Genomic DNA, 14605 nt, shown 5'->3' on the forward strand with positions numbered 1-14605 from the left:
AAAATGCTTGTTATTTTCTTTAAAGTTTCATGTGACCTGTGTCCATATATGGTTTGCATTTACGTCACATGCTGACAACACTGATTCATGTAAAATGATATAAAAGAGGTGTAAAGCTGACAATAAAGCGGACATGTTTGCAAGATGATTTCTTGTCTTTAAGATATGTCCCCAGGTGCATCTGTCTTACAAATGACAGACAGAGAGAAAGTATGGGGCAGGAATTGGGACCTAATCCTTTTCACACTGTACATCTCATTCTCCAAGACCAAATTTGTGGCCATTGAGATGCCATAATTTGATGCTTAATCTCAATGCTCCAGATGTCCCTAAGTCCGTTTTCAGGTTTTTTATTTATAAATCCAAGTGGGGATGATTTTTAATACTAAACTACTTGACATGAAATGACCCCACTGCTATTATCATATTTGACAAACTTTGAATATAATACCTTTTTCTCTGAGTCTTTGTTCCTCTTCTTCTTTTAGTAGTCTCAACCGCTCAGCTTTACTAAGTTTCCCTTTTTTCTTAGGACCAGATGAGCCTTTTGACTTAATATAAGAAACAATAAAACATATATTATAATCTATTCAAGTTATTTTAGCATATTTTATCTACATATTCTTTTAAATGACATTAGACATGGGGACAATATTCCAAAGGAATTTTCATAGAAATATAAAATATTTACTTGTTGGAAACACTTTAAAATCTACTCACCCGCTGGTAAAAGTACATAGGATATTCATTAGCATCCATATTTTTATTTGCATGAATAAAGAGACGGGTCAGGAGTGTCAAAATGTGCATTAGAGAATGACACAGGGACAAATTTGTCCCTGACCCCGCAGGAACTCAATTTCTCCATCCTATCCCCGTGGGTTTTGTCCCTGTCCCTGCCCCATTCCTTTAAGCTCTGCCTTAACTGCACAAGCCTCGAAGACTTATGATTTTAAAATGTTTGAGGCTTGTGCAGATGATGACAGAGCTTGCATGAATGGGGCAGGGACAGGAAAAGAATTTGCCAGGATGGGAAAATAAATTCCCGTGGGGTCAGGGGAAAATTTATCCCCGTGTCATTCTCTAGTATGCATGCAAAGCAGTTGCTCACTTGTAGCATATGTTCTCCAAGATCAAGAGACCAAGAATTCTTACATTTGGTGATACCATCCAGTGGAGCCCAGTGCAGATGCTGTCTAGTGTAAGCAGTATGAAGAAACTTCTAGCAGCGTCCCATCTTGTATCAGCGGGTGCCTTCCACCTAATGTGTGTGCAAAGTTTCCTCGGTAGACTAATATAGCTGATGAAATACAACTCCTAGGAAAGGTGGATGGGTATGTGAGAATATTTGGCCTGCTATCCTCGGAGAACACCTGCCACAGTTAACTTTGCTTTCTCTGAGGACAAGCAAACCAATCATATTCTCATAGCTGAGAATCCATAGCTATCAGGCTCACCATAAACAACAATGCTAGGACAACAGGGGCTCATAATGTCGAGGCCTTGATGTCAATTGACCTTAAACTATATATAACATTGGTGTGTAGGTGCAGCCTAGAACAAAACAAAACTGGATCGAGGAGGGTGGAGCTGGATTCCAGACACCAAACAAATTCTGTAGTACCATCTGACCGAACCTGCTCTCACATCAGGTATCCTGTTGAAGGTAGTAGTGAGATGTGTATGTGTGGACTGAAGACCATGTTGAAGCCATACAAATCTCCTCAATGGAGCCTGACCTTAAGTGGGCCACCAACATAGCCATGGCTCTGGCATTATGAGCCTTGACATGACCCTCTAGAGCAGTGGTCTCAAACTCAAAACCTTTGCAGGGCCACATTTTGGATTTGTAGGTACTTGGAGGGCTGCAGAAAAAAAATAGTTAATGCTTATTAAAGAAATGACAACTTTGCATGAGGTTTATAAATTTTTCCTTAATTGCTTCTTATAATTTCAGCTATATACAGCTGAAAGCAGTGCAACATGCAGAAAGATGCAGGAAAGCGCTTGCGTGAGGTTACAGCAGTGAGGCGGGCAATGTTCCAGAACAAAGGTAACATACCAAGGGCCTCAAAATAGTAGCCCGGGCCGTAAGTTTGAGATCACTGTTCTAGAGTCAGCCCAGCTTGGGCATGAGTGAAGGAGATGCAATCTGCTAGCCAACTGGAAATGGTGCCAATGACCATTTAGAGTGAAAGAAACAAAATGCTGGGTGTACTCTCTATGGGTTTTAGTCTGCTTCAGATAGAAGGCCAAGGCTCGCATGCTAAGGTAATGCATCTTGTCAGGATGGGCATGCAGTTATACAGGGGGAGAGTGTGGTGCAGTGGTTAAAGCTACAGCCTCGGCACTCTGAGGTTAGGGTTCAAACCCACACTGGGCAGCTCCAATGCTCATAGGGATTTTATGTGTGTCAGAGCTGTTATTGCTACAGTTTTGTAAAAGGGGGGAGGGGGTGAATAGTTATTGTGGTTATTTTTTTGTTTTGCCAATATTTCTGGGATTATTGTATATTGCCATCTTGGAATCTTTGAACAGTTTGGTTTGTTCTTTTACAAATTAGCATCGACATGTAACACTTACCAAGCATATGAAACGATCAATTTGTCACCAGGTTTCATCAAGCCACACAAGTTCAGACATTTACCAAAGGAAAAAAAATATATAAAATTAAAAAAATAATAATCAGTTCCCAAAAGCTATTATCGCGGCACACACATACCACCACCTTCTTACATACTGTACACACTCAAGATGTGAAGTGATGTGTCCAAAGAAAGTTTAGCAATCATGCAGTTCTCTAACATCAAAGGGAGAGTAAATAGTAAGTAGCCTGAATCATAATACAATGATAATCCGTGCTCTTTATTGTAATACAAGGCCAAAATTAGTGCTAAAAAAAGCATACAAAACAAAAAACACTATTACTGTATAGTAACTTGCAGAGTTTCAGCAAGCAACAGGCTGACATCCGGAAGAAACGGTTTGCACACCGAAACAGAAACAAACAGCAGCAGCAGCAGCAAAATCAGCTTTCACTCCCAAGCGTTTAAAAAAACACAAATAACAATAAATGTATTTTTAGTTCACAAGGTCACATTATATCTTATCGGGCTGCATAATAAACGCATCATTTTCAGAATTAAGAAATGAGATGAACCTTCAGACATGATCGCCCTACAGATATGTAAAATGCAGTACACCACGAATTCTTAAGACGAGCAGGACCAACAAAGCTCGTGGTTTCATTTGTTGACTGTTACCCTCGGCAACAATATTCTGTGCCCCTCCCCTATACCATGCGCAGTGACTCTCCGAGGGGAAGGGGGTAAAACGCGGACCTGACGGATCCTAATACTTTTCCCTCCCTATGCTGAGACGGATCCGTCAGAGCTCAATTGTCATCGAGGTCTGTCAGAGCCAAGTGGCACGGACTTCAGATTTTTAAGGACTGTCAGGTCCGCGTTTTACCCCTTCCCCTATCCAAGTGTTTTGACTATTAACATATGCACAGATTTAGCTGGCTAGAGGGGATGGGGGATTTTGAACTGGAAAGATTTATTCAGCAAAAAAGTTTATCTGTGAGGAATGGTATGAGCTGAGTTTTCAACTTCAAAGTCTTTATGAATGTAATATTTAAGAGCTTTTGAATAAGTTGATCTATAAAATAAAGTTCACATGCCTTTAGGGGCTACAGATATTCTTAAATTACTATTTGCCATGTCAAGTTACAAGAATCCAACGATTTTCCACAAGCTCTGAACGTACATCTAAGACTTCTGCTTTACCAACTCTGGATTCTAGTTTCAGTTTTGGGAACCCGGTAAAACCAGGATTTGCAGGATCTCCAGGATGTAGGGCAGACTAGAGAATGACACGGGGAGCGATCCCCGCAGCGAACCGCTGCGTGGCTGCGGTTTGGCTGCGGGTTATGGTGACCTCATTAGCAAATCGCCGCAGACGCGGGGACAAATCCTTTCACCGCCCGCAAAAACGGTGAATAGATTTGTCCCCGCAGGCCAATGTCCCCCCTTCTAGGAACCGCTATTTACCTGTGTTTCACCGTGTTCGTGACCGGGTGTTAGATGTCTCCGCCATGTTGTCTGTCTCCTCCAACTTTCGATCCAACTCGCACGTTGCCGCATTTACTCTCGATCCAACTTGCATTTGTCAGATCAACCCTTCCTGCCAATAGAACCCGCCCCCCCACCCCCGACGATCGCCGGCAGGAAGGTGCTCAGCCCTTCATGCCGACAGAACCAGCCCTCCCCAACGATCGCGGCAGGAGGATATCCAACCCCTCCTGCCAGCTCCCCAACAGCCCCCCTATGATCACTGATAGGAGGGTGCCCAACCCCTCCTGCCGGACCCCCAACGGCCCCCTATATCGCCAATAGGAGGGTGCCCAACCCCTCCTGCCGGACCCTCCCCCAACAAACCCCGCCATCCCGAAACACCACCCTTAGTCTTACTTTCCAAGTTGGACCGGACAGCTCCTCGCTCGTCTGGCCAGCAGGCCTGCCTCCATCCAAATGAGGCGGGCCCGCCCCTCCCCTCCCCTGCCTAACCCACAGGATCCTAGGGCCTGATTGGCCCAAGCACCTAAGGCCCCTCCTATAGCGGGAGTGGCTTTAGGTGCCTAGACCAATCAGGCCCTAGGATCCTGTGGGTTGGGCAGGGTAGGGTAGGGGCGGGCCCGCCTCATTTGGACGGAGGCAAGCCTGCTGGCCATACGTGTGAGGAGCCTTCCGGTCCAACTTGGAAAGTAAGACTAAGGGGGTTCCGGGGTGGGAGGGTTCGTTGGGGTGGGGGGGGTCCAGCAGGAGGGGTTGGGTACCCTCCTGCCGGCGATCTTAGGGGAGGCCATTGGGAGGACCGGCAGGAGGGGTTGGGTACCCTTCTGCTGCGATTGTCGGGAGGGCCGTTGGGGGGGGTCTACAGGAATACACAGTCTAGTACCCGAACTCGCAATCTGGGCAACTGCAACTGGGCAACCTGATCCCGAAATCTGAGCAACTGCCTGCTGCCGTCGCGTATGCTGGGACTCCTGCCTTCGTGTATCTGCCGGATACGCGAAGGCAGAAGTCCCGGCATACGCGACGGCAGCAGGCAGTTGCAAATCAGCTGACGCTGGCGCAATCTTGCACACTGGGAAAGAAGAGAATCTCTGGCGTCAGCTGACTAGCAACCCCCCATCGTATGGGACACCTGCCTTCGCATATCTGCCGGATACACGAAGACAGGAGTCCCAGCAAAAGATGCAGCTGCAGGAAGTTGCTAGTCAGCTGACGCTGATGCCGGAGCTTCTCTTCCTGCCCAGTGTACACCAGGTACTGCTGGACAAGGGGAGGAGGGGAAGAAGGAAGGGAGAAAGGATACTGTTGGACAGGAGGGAAGGGGTACTGCTGGACAATGGGAACAGGGAAGGGAGAAGGGGTACTGCTGGACAAGGGGGAAGTAAAAGGAAGGGAGAAGAGGTACTGCTGAACCTGGCAGAAAAGGAGGGAAAGGAAAGGTGCTACACACTGGAGGGGAAGGTGAGATGGTGCATGGGGAGAGAGCATGTTGGGTTGTGGGGTGCGAAGGAGGGATACCACTGAGGGAAGAGGCAAGGACAGAGAGAGAAAGTGTGCAGGAGGCAGAAAGTGTTGGACTCATGGAGAGGGCAAGATGGATGGGGAGGACAGAAAGGAGGGAAGGAGAAATGTTACACTGGGGAAGGGGGAGAGCGCAGAGAGTGAAAAGTTGGACTCATGGAGGGAGAGAGAGAGATGCTTGGTTGAGGGAAGGAGGATCAGAGGAGAAGCATACAGGAGGGGTTGGGTGCCCTCCTGTCGTGATCGCTGGGGGGAGGGGAGACTTGCAGCCGTAGCCGCGGTCACTATGCTAATCACGGCAGGGAGATCTTTGCCACGATTAGGTACAGCGGCCGCGTCTACTTACCATGTAGGCTAACATTGTAAGCATTAAAAGTACATGTCGTGTTTGTTTTTATATAGTTATTAACTAATATTTAACTAAGTTTTAAAGTTTTAAAGAATGTTTCCTTTATACGTAAATAAAGAAAAGTATATAAAATCATACCCGTTTGAGGCTTTTATGTATGCAGCGGTGACGGTGACGGGGCGGTGAATGGGGTTGCAGTGGCGGTGACGGGGCGGTGAATGGGGTGGCAGTGGCGGTGACGGGGCGGTGAAGGGAATGGCGGTGACGGGGCGGTGCAGAGGATGGTGAGACGGGGACGGGGCGGTGACGGGGACCAATTTTTTCACCGTGTCATTCTCTAGGGCAGACCACCTTACTGGAAATCCTGCAAATCCTGGTTTTACCCAGACCCTCAGTTTTGTGCTTGAAATTGTTGAAGTTAACAGTCAGTACTCCTAGATCGACTTTAATGTCTTGTAGTTTCATGATGAACTTTTAGCGTTTTCTTCAAAACAGATTCAGTTGAAACAGAACCGATTGCCTTCCCCATTTCAGAGGTCCAGCGCATGCAAAACCGTCACTTACTGAGCCATCTCCACCTCAAAAATCGCAAAGCCCTCAACCAAAGAACCCCCACACTTTCAATTGCCGCCGACCACTGCCCACCACAGAGACCAAGTCACACACATTTGACTGCCTTCACCCTCTTCATACGCAATGGGCGACCAGGGTCTGGTCCTGACCCCGACCCCCGTGGTCTACCATGTCTCCCGATCCAGCACAGCCGCTATTCCCTCCCCCTCCCCCATCCTACCTTCTTTCTCATGCCTGAAATCACCCGCCGTTTCTCTTCTCCAGCACCCGCCCCCTCCAACACCTCTTCTTCTCGCCTTGGCTCTCCCTCTGCCCTGCCGGAGAAACAGCAGGAAATGCGTCAGAGGGAGCGAGAGACTGGAGAAAGACAGTTGGGTCGACCTGAAAGACAGGTTGGAAGAATGGACGGGGGGGGGGGGGGGGGTGCCGGAAGGGTTGAGAACTGCTGGAGGGACAGCGGCTGAGGGTTTGGATTTGAGAGAGAGGGGGAGATACCCAAACGGGGATGGCGCGTGTGAGCTCTATTGCCTGTTTGCCTCCCACCGTCCATACCTAGAGACCTTGCGTTGAGATCTGCCTGGAGGAAGGCCTCGGAGCCCATCCTCCAAAAGCTTTTAAGGAGAGCTTCTAACTTACCCTGTCCCCGAATGCAGTTTGCCATAAGCTTTGCGTCTTTCTATTAAAGGGCATCTGGAGCCTGCCAAGTGTCTCAGCCTACTGCACATGCACTGTACGTTCGCACACTTAACTGCCTTGGAATATGTACATACAAGACCTTTCTGGGCTCCACAGGTTTATTTTATTGTCGTTGCAATTTGGGGGGGAAAGGATTTTCCATTTTAACCCTTTGAATAATTTCCTAAAGAGTAATTGGCACTAGAAGAACCACAACTTTCTCTATCTTGGGACCCCAGCTTTGGAACAAACTTCCAATTTTTTTGCGCGCTGAAACTTCCTTAGAAAAATTTAAAAGCAAACTAAAAAGCTATCTTTATAAAGATGCATATGAAACCTAGATTAGATAATCTCTTCGATTTTCTACTATCATTTTAGATCAAGTTTTATATAAAAAAAAAAACAAAAAACAGTTACTTTTAGATCAAGTTTCTGTAAAACCTTTTAATATCCCTCCTGATGTTGTTTTTCCCTAAATGTTTTTTTCTTTTGGTTATTTTATTTTATTTTAAACAAATGTAATTTATCCTTCTATTCCTTATGTATCTTTAAATAACTATAGATAAGATTGTATGTTTTTATTGTTTAAATGGTTGTTATTTGTCCCCCCAAAATTACTATTGTTAAACGCATTGAATTATTTGATATTGCGTTCAAATCAAAATTTTAATAAACTTGAAACGTGAAAAAAAAAAAACTTGTTTGTTCTATATGTGGAAATGCCTTTTATAAAAATGTGTAGATTACACATCTGTAAGTAAAGCTCCAGCAAGAGCATGCATATTTTTAAGAGGTTTGCCTGTATATTTTGGAGTCTATATTCTCATGAATGTGTATGTGCTTGATCCCAAAATATATTCTGTACAATTTTTTAGGGCAATGCTGGGGTCACTCAAAACCAATGACTATAAGCACCCCCAAGATCAGTTGATAGTTTTGTACTAAACATGATAATGCTACCATTATGCTATGGCCTAAAATCGGTGGTTCTTAAACCTGTCCTCATTATCAGTTGAAGAAAATTATGTCTTAATAAAGTTTATGTACCTACAAGGCCCTGCTAGTTTGTTTTACTGGCCTGAAAGACAAAACATTTCCTGGGTATCAAAATGACACCTTATTTCTGTACTCTCTTCTCCATCAGTTACATCATCAGGTCAACAATATCAGTTTCCAGAAACTATTATGGCAAATGTTCTGCATAAATTCAATGCAATGAATGAATAATAAAAGCAGTCAGAACTTCAGCTTGGAACCTATAGAAGATACCCACCTTAAGCTTGGGAACCTAGGTTAAACTGCCCAATCATTGGCTTGGGAACCAGACAGATATCCACTGACGGCTTTGGAACCACAGAGAAGAAACCAAAACTACAGGCTTGGGAACTTGAACTATGAAACGTAGAAACATGGTGGCAGATAAAGGCCAAATGGCCCATCTAGTCTGCCTATCCGCAGTAACCATTATCTCTTTCACCGAGAGATCCCATGTGCCTATCTCAGGACCTTTTTGAATTCAGACACAGTCTCTGTCTCCACCACCTCTTCTGGAAGACTGTTCCATGCATCTACCACCCTTTCTGTAATAAAATTATTAGATTATTCCAGAGCCTATCACCTCTTAACTTCATCATATGCCCTCTCATTTGCAGAGTTTCCTCTCAAATGAAAGAGACTCAGCTCATATGCATTTACATTACATAGGTATTTAAACATCTCTATCATATCTCCCCTCTCCCGCCTTTCCTCCAAAGTATACATATTGATTCTGTCCCCATACGCCTTATGAAGAAGACCACACACCATTTTAGTAGCCTTCCTCTGGACCGATTCCATCCTTTTTATATCTTTTTGAAGGTGCAGCCTCCAGAATTGTAAACAATATTCTAAATGAGGTCTCACCAAAGTCTTATACAGGGGCATCAATGCCTCCTTTTTCCTACTGGCCATACCTCTCCCTATGCAACCTGCAACCTAGCATTCTTCTAGCTTTTGCCGTTACCTTTTCAACCTGTTTGGCCACCTTAAGATCATCCTATACAATCACACCCAAGTCCCGCTTTTCTGTCATGCACATAAGTTCTTCACCCCCTAAACTGTACCGTTCCCTCAGGTTTTTGCAGCCCAAATGCATGAATTTGCGTTTCTTAGCATTAAATTTTAGCTGCCAAATTTCAGACTATTCTTCAAGCTTCACCAGGTCTTTCTTCATGTTAATCACAACATCCGAGGTGTCTACTCTATTGCAGATTTTGGTATCAACCGCAAAGAGGCAAATCTTACTTGACAACCCTTCAACATCGTTTATAAAAATGTTTAAAAAAACAGGCCCAAGAACAGAACCTTGAAGCATCCCACTGGTAACATCCCTTTCCTCAGAGCGATCTCCATTGATCACTACCCTCTGTCGTCTTCCACTCCACCAGTTCTTGACCCAGTCGTCACTTTGGGACCCATCCAGAGGGCATATTTTTCAGCAGCGCAGTGGGGGGAGCATAGGGTGGCAGGATGGAGTGGGCATCCCTCCTGCCATTTGTGGGTCATGGTGGGGGTGCATTTGTCAGGGGGGCAGTTTTTTGACATTGTCTATCTGTCTTTTATTCATTTTTTTTTTTAATGGGGCAGATATTTTGCATATGTAACACACGCAAAATATATGTGCCATGGAAAAAAATGAATTTAAAAAACAGGCAGACCTGTAGGTAACAACAGCAGCAGTCGAGTTTTAGGATAGTAAAACCCGATTCAGAATAGTAAAGCAAATGTTAGTGAATCAATCGCTTGGCTATTTTGCAAGGGGTTTTACTTTTTTTTTAGTTCATTAATTTTATTGAATATTATAAGTAATATACAGAAAGCAGTTCAAATACATAAAAATTGAATAAGAAATAGTGATTTAGAAACAAAAGAAACCATAATTGCTGTTATTTGCATATAGTAGATTAGTAAGAAGAATTCAGAGTATTTGAAACTGCTAAGAAAAGAAATAGAAAGGATAGAAAAGCAGAGAAGATGAATTGAAAGAAAAAAGAAAAAAGAGAGATAAAGAAAGAGAGAGAGAAAGAGAGAGAGGCAGAAGTGTCTACAAGGCAGAATGAACATATGAATCTAAGAATGACCAAGGTGATTTATTTCGCACCAAATTTGTAGATAAACGAGATATCGTGTTCTTTTCATATGCATATGATTCGAATTTGTGGTACATGCTTAAGGAGTTCCACCAAAAGGTGTAGTCTAGTAGTGTGGGTGACTTCCAATTTTTCAAAATGTGCATAAGAGCTGTCACAATCATGGTGTCAATAAGTTTAGGAGGACAGTTTGATAGTGCGAAACAAGGGTGTTGAGAACGAAGGAAATAGCTTCTGAACATTTGGTAATAGATTTTATGGTGTCCCAGATACGAGTCCAAAAGGAATGAACCATAGTGCAGTGAAGAAGCATGTGATCAAGAGTTCCAGGCTCTTTCAAACAGTTCCAACAGGTAGGGTCTTGTTTCAGTTTCGCTTTCCACATTCGAAATGGAGTCCATACTGCATTCCACATAACAAAGAACATTGATTGCGAAACTCTTGAGGATAATAGAGGGCGATTTGTAGATGACCAGAAGAGTTCCCAATCTATTTCAGAAAGCGTGGTCTTTAGGATAGAGCCCCAATGGTTCATGGATTGAGGTGTAAAGGTGAAGGTGTGATCTCTTAAGATGCTATAAAAAAGAGATATCGCCCTACCTTTCAGTAAAGCCAAAGTAGACCAGTGACGAATAGTTTGTTGAGAGGTCATAAAGTCAGGGCGCATTTGTACATTAGCTAGTATTTCAGTAAGCATAAGCCATTGGGGATATATAGAGGATGGGAGTGAGTTTACAGAACAAAAAGTATCAAATGGGATAAATGAAGTGGAGGAGATCAATTGATGAACAAACCACACCCCTGCCCGTTGCCACCTCTTCCATGAAAGGGATCTACCCTTATTTTGAATTTTAGAATTATTCCAAAGGGACATAAGTGGGCCTTCAGCAACAGAGATCTCAGCCGCTGCATCTAATAGTTGAAAAGCATGTTGCGTTGCACTCAACAAAGAATATTTTCTCAAGTGTCTAGGTATCGACACTGTAAGGAAGCAAGAGATGTGTAGTGGTGCACATAAAAAGCATTCCATTTCAAACCATGCTGGTTTATCCTGTGGATATGAGTCAACAATCCAGTGAGCTCCGTATTTGGCTAAGGAGGCGATGTAGTAATAATAAAAATCAGGTAAATTTAAGCCACCATTAATCTTAGAGGCCTTCAGCTTGGCGAGAGCAATACGAGGTTTTTTCTTGTTCCAAATAAATTCAGTAATTTTCATATTAAGCCAATGAAAGAATGATTTATGGCAGAGAAGGGGAAGCATAGATAGAGTATAATTAATTTGTGGGGCTAAGGTCATTTTAATAGAGGCTATTCTACCCCACCAGGACAAATAAAGCGGGGACCAACGAGATGTAGTACTTGAAACTAAGTTTTTGATTTTAGATATATTGAGATCCTGAGCAAGTAATGGGTCTTTATGTATTAAAATCCCTAAATATTTTACAGCTCCCTGTGACCATGGAAAAGGAAAATGAGCTAGATCTGAGGAGGAAATGTGATCATTTAGCGGAAAAATCTCTGATTTCTCCCAATTAACAGAATATCCAGATATTTGAGAGTATTGAGATACGATGTGGATAAAATGAGGTAAAGAGATAAGAGGATTTTTTAGAAAGAGAAGAATATCGTCAGCGTAAGCTGCTAGTTTAATCTCTCGATTGGACGACGGAATACCTTTAATTAAGGAACATTGTCTGATAGCTGTCAATAGAGGTTCCAATGCTAAATCAAATAATAATGGTGAAAGAGGACAGCCTTGACGGGTACCTCTATGGAGGGAAAATCTATTAGAGAGAGAGTTGTTAATCAAGATACGAGCCGTGGGTTGTCTGTATAATGTTTCTATCCAGTCTGTAAAGAAAGAACCAAAGTTGTACCATTTCAGAACTCGGAATAAGAAAGGCCACTCCACTCGGTCAAAGGCCTTCTCGGCATCAATGGCTAGACCAATCACTGGATCCGACATTGATTTGGCGTGAGCATTGATATGATGAAATAAACGAAGATTATCCCCAATGTATCTATATTTGATGAATCCAGTTTGATCTCCATGTACGAGAGATGGGATCACTGTGGTGAGTCTTAGTGCAAGTAATTTAGCCATAATTTTGTAATCCAAATTAAGAAGAGAGATAGGGGTTTTACTAATTTGCATGGGTTGGATCAGATCGGACAACAAGCAGTGGACCGTTTAATGACTTGGGTGGAAACTCTCTACACCTATGCTGATGATATCCTCATCCTTCTTGAGACCGACTCGAACCTCACTAACCTTGCTGAGAACATAGCCGCATGTATAATGAACCTTCAATCCTGGGCACATTCTGTACAAATGAAATTGAACGAGTCCAAAACAAAACTACTTTGGCTCGGCCCAATATTAGGTCATTTACCCACCTCCATCCCATTATCTTCCGGCTCCACTCTTCAGCTTGAGTTTTCAAGCAAAGTCCTTGGTATCATCATAGACTCCTCTCTCTCCTTCAATGACCACCTCAACTTCTTGGTAAAAAAATGCTTCTTCAGTCTTCATATGCTGAGGAAAGTGAGATCGTACTTTCATCATTCTCACTTCGTCGTCCTTGTTCAATCCACCATCCTCTCTAGACTGGATTATTGCAACTCCATCTATTTAAGCCTAACTAAAAAAAAACTCCATTGACTTCAGCTAATCCAGAACGCCGCGGCCAAGCTTATTTTCGCTAAAGGCAAGTTCGACCATGTCTCCCCACTCCTGTCCAAACTTCACTGGCTCCCAGTTCACTCCAGAGTCCTCTTTAAATGTGCCTGTTTAGCTTTCAAGATCCTACATGGCATCCTCCCTCCCGTTATCCCACTCTTCTGGAACTCCTCTAACCCTAATTCCACTAGATCCTCCGAAAAACTGAAACTATCATTCCCCTCTGCAAAAGGTATATCCCGCGTAGGAAAACTAGGAACATCCCTCCCCTTTAGAACCACAGAACTCTAGAACAACCTCACATCCCCGCTCAGAATTTCAAGCTCCTTCAAAATCCTTCCGCAAACACCTGAAAACTTGGCTCTTTTCAAAAATCTAACACCTCTAACATCTAACACTCTTTGGTACCCTGTCCCTCTTTATCTTCCTAGCTCCTTTCCTATAACCCTTCATTGTAGCTCCTTTTCAACTTAACCCTGTAAACCGTGCCGAGCTCTACGCTTGTGGAGATGGCGCGGTATACAAACCTAAGGTTTAGTTTAGTTTAGTTTAGTTTAGCAGCGATCATCGCTAAACCTGTGAAAACAGGTTTAGTGATGATTTGCTGACTTTAGTGAATCTAGCCCATAGACATAAACACACAGAAGCAGCTCTAAATCTAATTTACACTCTATATTTGTAAAATCTGTACTTTGATTCTCAGAAAATTTAGATATTAAAAATAGAGTTTCACCTTTGGAAAATAGATCTCTATATTATGAGACCAGATTGAATACACTGGAGGCTCAAGCTTTGACATGGCTGGAAGACAGTGGGCATTTACATTTAAAACAGAAGTTGGAGAATGCAGTCAGAAGATAGCATTCTCAGTCAATGCTCAAAATATGTTAAGAAGATATTTAACTGAAATTTTGAAGGTTCCAGAGGCCTCATATCCACCTCTCTCTAAAGTTTATTATTTGTCTGAGAAGAAAAGAAACAGAGTCCTAACCAGCAGATAGTTTGGACTTAACAAATTTCCTAGAGAGAATAGATACTGAGGATTAGCTCCAGCTACTCTTTTGGTACAATTACTTTAGGCTCCATCTTTATATCCTTTAAATTTATTACCAGAGTATGGTTGCTTAAATTGTTTTTTAAAAAAGTATGAGGAAACTCTTTATGAAATATAAAATAAGAATTTATCCAGATGTATCAAGGTCAACCCAGAAAAGAAGAAAACAATTTTTGTTATTGAGACCTCAGGTAATGCAATTGGGAGCTACATTTATTCTGAAATATCCATACAAATGTATAGTTACTTATTCTGAGATGTTGTTGTGGGTTTTTTTTTTACCTCAACAGTTATCTAAATTTATTTCTGGTAAAGGACAAATGATAACAACTACACCATGAGAATTGACTTCATTTGCTCTAAGTAATTTTTCCAGAATTACTTTAGGCTCCATCTTTATATCCTTTAATTTTTTTACCAGTGTATTATTTTAGTTCTGTCCTTTTTGTAGCTCCTCCTAAGTTTGTGGACTAATCATTTAAAAGTATGATTGGAAAATTTTCCTCAATTAGTTTAATTTGAAAGAATATTATTGTTCTCTGATTG

At 42.7% G+C, this 14605-nt stretch overlaps 1 protein-coding gene across 5 annotated transcripts in view; it reads right to left on the reverse strand.

The window, feature by feature from the left end:
* CASC1 (cancer susceptibility 1) overlaps window positions 1-6827 on the reverse strand; it is a 156785-nt gene extending 149958 nt beyond the window's left edge. For 4 of the 5 annotated variants that reach the window (XM_033950857.1, XM_033950858.1, XM_033950854.1 and 1 more), the window contains exons 1-2: window positions 6740-6827; window positions 452-551 (exon numbers count right to left, since the gene is read on the reverse strand). In XM_033950857.1, the coding sequence (XP_033806748.1) occupies window positions 452-551; window positions 6740-6751 (112 nt within the window). In that variant the 5' untranslated portion in view covers window positions 6752-6827. Of the gene's footprint in view, window positions 1-451; window positions 552-3160; window positions 3256-6739 lie in introns of those variants that run through there. The other variant, XM_033950856.1, reaches the window with a different exon arrangement.
* Window positions 6828-14605: the final 7778 nt, after the last annotated feature.

The sequence above is a fragment of the Geotrypetes seraphini genome, chromosome 7 (assembly GCF_902459505.1).
Source record: "Geotrypetes seraphini chromosome 7, aGeoSer1.1, whole genome shotgun sequence".
In the NCBI taxonomy this organism is placed as follows: Eukaryota; Metazoa; Chordata; class Amphibia; order Gymnophiona; family Dermophiidae; genus Geotrypetes; species Geotrypetes seraphini.